Consider the following 6,674-nt stretch of genomic DNA (forward strand, 5'->3'; position numbering starts at 1 on the left):
TGACTTTGCAAATCAGCCTCTTCAGGCTCCATTTTCCACCCCTTTGCAGGAAGGTGCTACAGTTTGTTCAGGTTGTGTATGTGCTGTCAGCTGTGGTCGGTCAAATACAGCAAACTGAAACGGCATATTCTCACATATTGTTGTTATACTGTGTCTTTCCGAGACGCTGTGTATAGACACATAAGCCTCTCATTTTGTTAATTTTTCTTTCTAATGTTAGGATCATTTTGAGGTGTGTAGCCTTTAATCTGGCCGGGCTGCACTGGTGTTGCAACAGGTGAGCTGGTGGTGGCAGTCAAGTCCAGGCTAACAGGAATATCCCAGCAACAACAAAGTCAAACATAAACATAAACATAAAAATACACTGTACATCGGTGTTTTTGTTACCGCCGTCTTTGCAGATTGGCTCGATGCCCTGTCTGCATTTTTAAAGCCTGTAATGGCTTAATGTCTCACCCACAGACTGAAAGCAGTCTTAAGGAATTCAGCTCAAGATGAGTGATTTGTGTTGAGTTGGAAAACAAATTCAGGGCAAGGAGACAAAGAGACACAATCTTGATGATCGGTATCAGTAAACTGTGCTCTGTGTTGCTTAGGTTCAAGTTTGTTGAGAAATGCTTTATTGCAAGTTGAAAAACAGTGAGGGTAGTAAAAGCAGTAGGCCTGGATAATGGCACGAAATGATTTCAGAAGAAAAGTCCAGACTTGTTTTGATTTATTCAGATTATGATTGATGATTAATTTACATCAGATACCAATGTTGCCTGAAGTACTTCTCTGGATTTATTGTGAGATCAGACATTTCTTCAATTTAACGAGTGAGCTACACTGTTGTGTCCTGTTATATAAAGTCCATATTATAGGCTAAATTGTAAACTAGAGATTGGTAATCTGATGATTTTTGATCGTGACCGATGTTCAAGGCATCGACAATCTACTTTTCAGTTGAATCACAGAGATTGGTGTATTTTATGTGCACTTACTTGTGTCTCCAAACCTCATTGACTAACATGTTCTACATGAACATACCATTGCAAATGGAGAAACTTGAATTCTAAAACTGAAGGTCTGCTTACTAATTCATCTGCACCGTTTGTGTTGACATCAGCCTGATATCTACAGACAATTGGCTAGTGGTTACAAGATAATCAGAGTGTTCCTGAGTCAAGACCGTCCAGTAAACCGGGACTCTATCCACATCACAGTACAGGACTATCGTGACTCAAGCCGACTAATATCCCTGTTCATTCAATGTCTTTTTCATATGAAGCACTTCAAGAAGCACTTCTTGTATGAGAAGTGCTATACATATAAAGTTTATTAGTATTAATATGGAAAGTGATTCTCTACTTTACTTTGACTTAATATAACCTTTTTGTGCATGATGTGATAACTAAAGTTTCGTAAAGTAGACATTTCACATATCATGCAGCCCTAACCGAACCACAGGCAGCCACTGTCCACACATGACGGTGCAGTTAATGAGGAAATGTTTGTTTCTTATACAGCCCTCAGCAGTTGTGTGTGCAGTTCGACACTGACCTCTTCCTAGAGTCATCAGTTTACTCTGCTCCTGCAGAACCTTGTGGACCAGCTCAATCTGCTGCTGAACCACTTCATATGGGTCAGCTGGAGCCTGCCAAAAGACAAACTTTAAGAACTTGACCAATAAAAGAACAAGACATGTTGTAATGACTAGTTTCAGATGCTTTACAGGAGAAAAGATAATCTGTTATTCTACTGCTGTCTGGTGGCAAGAAGAGGAACTAAACTAAAGGCAGACATGCATGAAACGGTACTGAATAAAAACAATTCCTTACCATACGAAAAATCCAACCTTTAAAATTATTTTTTCCTGTTTTAAAGCTCCATTGTTAATGTACCATAAATGTTGAGACAATTTGCAAAAAATATTGATGGACTTTTCCTTTAATCATGAGATTTTGTGTAATGCAGAAAATTAATACCTACTTGTTGCACAGTCTGATTGTCAGTCTTTACAGCTTCAGCACCCAGGTTGGCAGCAGCTGGCTGGTATTGTCCAACAGGGAGCGGGTCCAATCTTTCCCCTTGGTGCTCCACCCCACTGACTCCAGAAGTGGCTGTTAGTGGTGCAGGAGACTGAACTGACTGATCTGAGTCCATGCATGTCCTCTGGTATGCTTTCTCCATGGTTGGTTCAGCAGACATTGCTGGACGGTACTCACTCAGCTTGTATGCAGCTCCCCAATATCAAGCTTGTCTTCATCTGAATGTAGCCAGCTGCAAAATGTATTACAGGTGGATTATTAATAACATAAACACGCCACAGTGAAATGAAAATGAACTAAAAGGCTTTAACGTTATTGAGGAGAATGACATATCATGATATTTGTTTGTATTAGAGCCTCTCATAAGTGGGACAGAGCAACTGGAACAAAGAATATAGAGGCTGAAAGTCAATTTGGTCTTTTTGGAAAACTGCAAAAAGAACAAACTCTCATGAATTCTGACACTTTTCTGAAGTTCAAGCATTTTGTGTCTCATGAATTCCCTATTCCTCATTTACATGAGAACATTTTTGCAAGTGATAGCATTAGCATTAGTGAAAACAGCTAGTTAGCTATATGAGTCATGCCTTTGTTAGCCAACTCTAACCTTGCATACACGTGTTTTGTGAAGATAAAAAGGCATTTCTAAATATCTGTAAGATTAACTAACAAGGAAATAATTACGCTAAATAGCTCTTGCCTGTGCTATACTTAACATTAGCTCTTTGATTCCCTAATGATGGCATTTGACTTTAAAAAGCTAACAGCTAACATAGCATAGACAAGTTATATAAAAAATAATGTAATTTTAAAACTACTGGTTGTTCAACCACACTCGCCTCAGTTTAAAAGACATTTTTAATTTCTCATATATGTACTGTCAGACAAGAATAGAAAAATCAGGTGTACAGCAAAGATTTTAAATTAGCTACTTTTGGAGTTGCAATATATTTCAATGAACTAAGATGGCTGCCAGAAAATTCTTCTTCCTGCTCTTGTTGAAGATTAACCGCTGCTTCTGCTTTTATAATATACTAAACGTGATTAAATATATACAAGCACTTTTTTAACTTATAAACACGCTATGGAAAATTTAATATTAAAGTTATAATTTCGTAAAAAGTGAGGTGCAGTTCGGTTAGCTTGGGAAGGTGTGACACATGTTTAGCTAACATTACTGTTGATGTTAGCCACTTGGCTATAGCTTATCTGGTGCTGATTAGTGAATAAATGGGTAGCAACTGAACGTGGTAAAAGTTATTTACTGATAAACCCACAGAAATTATTTGTTCTAGCTGAGTACAGGAGTCTTAAAATGTCTTCAGAGCATTAAAGTTACAGTAAGTGTCAATGGTTCACTAAGGTTAGCCATGTTTTCAAAGATTGGCTTTTGGGATAACTATCTTTCGGAAATAAGGGTTTCGTGACTTGAATATATTACTGTTAATCATTAATTCAAAAGTAAAAGAAATGTAAATATATGTACATATATAAGCTAACTAAATAAGCTAACTAAATAACTAACTAAATAACTCCAGCAACAGTACAAACCAGCTTTCAAAACTCAGCCCCAACTGAATGCCAAACTCCATTTACAACCTATACATTTTATCTTACTGAATAAATTAAGGCAGTTTAGTTAACTTTCAACTGACAGTTTCAAATGAATGACGGACAAACTCGTAATATCACCCTTCAGAAGCGGTGGGATCTCAGGAAGCAGCGACAGATGATATATTCTGTTAGCGTTAGTTATATTTTATTAAACAGTAGTTAGATTTACCTCTGGACTTCGGTCAGGCTGAGGCGAGTAACCGTTGAGGGAAGTTGACTGTTGCTACAGTTACTGAGCATCATCTCCGACACAACACGTGTTTATCGTCACAACTAAACAACTTCACGCTAAATGCGGACGGAGAAGCTGCCTGGAGGCAGAGATTTAACTTGTGTCACAGTGATGTAGCTGTAGGCACTGAAACGTTACAGCACATACGGTTATTTGGACCTGCAGCAGGTGTAAAGGTAGCGATACGACAAACCCTTCCGGTAAGACCCTTCAAAATAAAGCATTAGTATTGCGCTTTAATTAGGAAAGCGATACGACAAACCCTTCCGGTAATACTCTTCAAAATAAAGCATTTATATTGTGCTTTAATTAGGAAAAATTGAATTTCAGGTTTTTATTTTATTTTCTAACAGGTAAAAAAAGACTTGTAGATGTTGTACAGTGGCCTATTTCACCTCAGTGTTGTGCATATCATTGGCATTTCTGAGATTTAGTAATGTTTTTAGTCATCTGTTTGTGTTTTAATGTTAAAAATGAAAAAAAATATCACAAAATATAAATATATGAGAAATAGCCTTTTCTTATTGATGACTCACTCAGCCAGAAGGAAAAGGAGGATGGATTAAGTCAAAAATTGAATTACGATGAAGGCTGTGGGCCAGAGAGAAAATTCTAGAGAATTTTTTAAAAATAATTTTAGATCAACAACATAAATAGCTTTTTAAGCTGTTTTTTGTGAGGTAAAATGCACTTTAAATATGTATAATCCTTTATAATTAATCATTCTTCATAAACTGAGCACGGCAGGCAGAGTGACACTTGGTGCATAAGGTCAATCAATAAAGAGAACTCTGGATCCTGGTACCATTTTGCATCTTAACAATACAATACAATATAATAGGTGTTTGCTTTTGGCCCGTGACCCACCATTAAAGATACATGGGTTGTTGACATGACATGTATTTTTCACTGTCACAGAAGATAAAAATGAATTTAAAATACAGTAAATGGTTAAACATTTATTTGTTTTACATGGACCTGTTGCTATAAAAACTGCTTTGTTATTAGATTTTTTAAATTTTTGAGTCAAATCTCAAAATTGTCCTATGGTGTGACTGTCACATGCATAGTTAAATAAATTACAACTTTTATAAGTTAAGTTTTTAAAAAAAAGCATAAATTGTTTATAAATAAGTCAGGAATAGTTTATTTTAATAAATGGCAATCATTTTTTTCATCCATATATTTCTAAATGCATAGGAACTCGATACATTTTGTCACAAAAAAACATGTCCTTCAGTGTGACACTTATTCTGATTTTAAATTGGGCAATTCCAACAACTTTATTTAATTGAAGGACCCCATTCAAACCCCTGTTATTGAAGCCTCCTATGAAGCCAATGACATGAGTAAGTTCTTGTCTCAGCATTATTCAAATATTTAACTTTTTCTGAAACACTATGAAAGTGTTCAGTTGTGTTGTCCTTTGGTGTGACGTCACTAAATTATATTTTCAATTAAAAACTGTTGGTTAAATTACATAATTATGGAAAATTATACAAATGCTAACTGCTAACTGCTAAAGACAGGTTAGCTAGGAATAGCATGATCATTAACTCACACAAAAGGCTGAAATGTCCTTTAGTGTGACAGAAATGTCCTTCGGTGTGACACCTTTACAGTAGCTGTCACACCGGAGGACAAGGTCTCTTTAAGAAGCATTTTAAACAATTAAATACATTTTTATTCCCTTGACCATTTTCAGTGTTTTTAAATGCAATAGCTACATTAATTAAAATATTTTCTGTTTTGTCCTTTAGTGTGACATAATGTCCGATGGTGTAACACACATAAAAGAACCAAAAAATATGTCAAAAAATATCTTAAGAAAAGGTTGAGTATTGCATTAGGGGATATATAATCATCATTCACCTTGAATTATTATAATTTTTTCAACAGTTTTGAAAGGTTGACATCAAAGTTGGACTTTATTGAAAACGTTCAACAAGTCATGGGGAAAAACTAGTGTTATTCATAATTTCTCATCAAATAAATAACACTATATGAAAATAAGTGTCTCACAATTAAGATGAATCTGTCTCATGCTATTTGTGTAGTATTTAAGGCTTTTTTCCTTAATTTTTTTTACGTCACACCATGGGACATATTTATGGTGCAGGTCAGAGAAGATGTTCAAAAAAACAGTGAAATAATTGAAAAAGTTAGTGATCACTTATATATTCTCAAATATCAGATTTCAAACTACATGAATATACAGTATATATATATTTTCTTCAAAAAATGTGTTTTACAAAATAATGATTTTTTGCTTCTTATTTGTCAACAACCCAAATACAGACTAATGTTTGCAGTACAGTCAACATTGATGCATTAGCAGCATATAATTCTCATGACATCTAAACTGTTTCAATTACCTCAGTTGGCTGGAGCCATGTGCTCATACCTTGGACAAACCACATGATGGCAGCACGATCATGTGTTTTAACAAGGGACAGATCTAAGAGGAGGTCTAGAGATAACAGTTAAATAGGAGCAGTGTTCTATATGAGATTAGTATGAGATTAGTACATTATATAGTAATAGTAATAATATAGTTAAAGCCTTTTTCTGTTTCCTGTTCAAATCTGTTCACCAGTCACAGATTCTAATAATATGTTTGTCTCATTGGATTGATGATCATGTTTAGAGACACTATTGGCCACAGTAGTGAGACCGTACATTGACGACAAGGACTGAAAATATTATAAAAATGTGACATTTAAAAAGCAAACTGCATCAAAATCAAAGCAAGTCCTTCTCAATTTGCATAAAAGTGTGAACTTAGTGAAACACAGATT

At 35.3% G+C, this 6,674-nt stretch overlaps 1 protein-coding gene across 7 annotated transcripts in view; it reads right to left on the reverse strand.

The window, feature by feature from the left end:
- LOC311271838 (uncharacterized protein) overlaps positions 1-4,075 on the reverse strand; it is a 42,801-nt gene extending 38,726 nt beyond the window's left edge. For 3 of the 7 annotated variants that reach the window (XR_014624488.1, XM_084377724.1, XM_084377727.1), the window contains exons 1-3: positions 3,814-4,075; positions 1,972-2,262; positions 1,543-1,636 (exon numbers count right to left, since the gene is read on the reverse strand). Coding sequence is in view for 4 of the 7 variants with exons in the window: in XM_084377724.1 (XP_084233850.1) it covers positions 1,543-1,636; positions 1,972-2,190 (313 nt within the window). In the remaining 3 variants the exon portion in view is untranslated. Of the gene's footprint in view, positions 1-1,542; positions 1,637-1,971; positions 2,263-3,685 lie in introns of those variants that run through there. The other 4 variants (XM_084377728.1, XM_084377729.1, XM_084377725.1 and 1 more) reach the window with 3 other exon arrangements.
- Positions 4,076-6,674: the final 2,599 nt, after the last annotated feature.

This window comes from Pagrus pagrus (genome assembly GCF_965226575.1).
Source record: "Pagrus pagrus genome assembly, chromosome: 16".
Classification (NCBI taxonomy): domain Eukaryota; kingdom Metazoa; phylum Chordata; class Actinopteri; order Spariformes; family Sparidae; genus Pagrus; species Pagrus pagrus.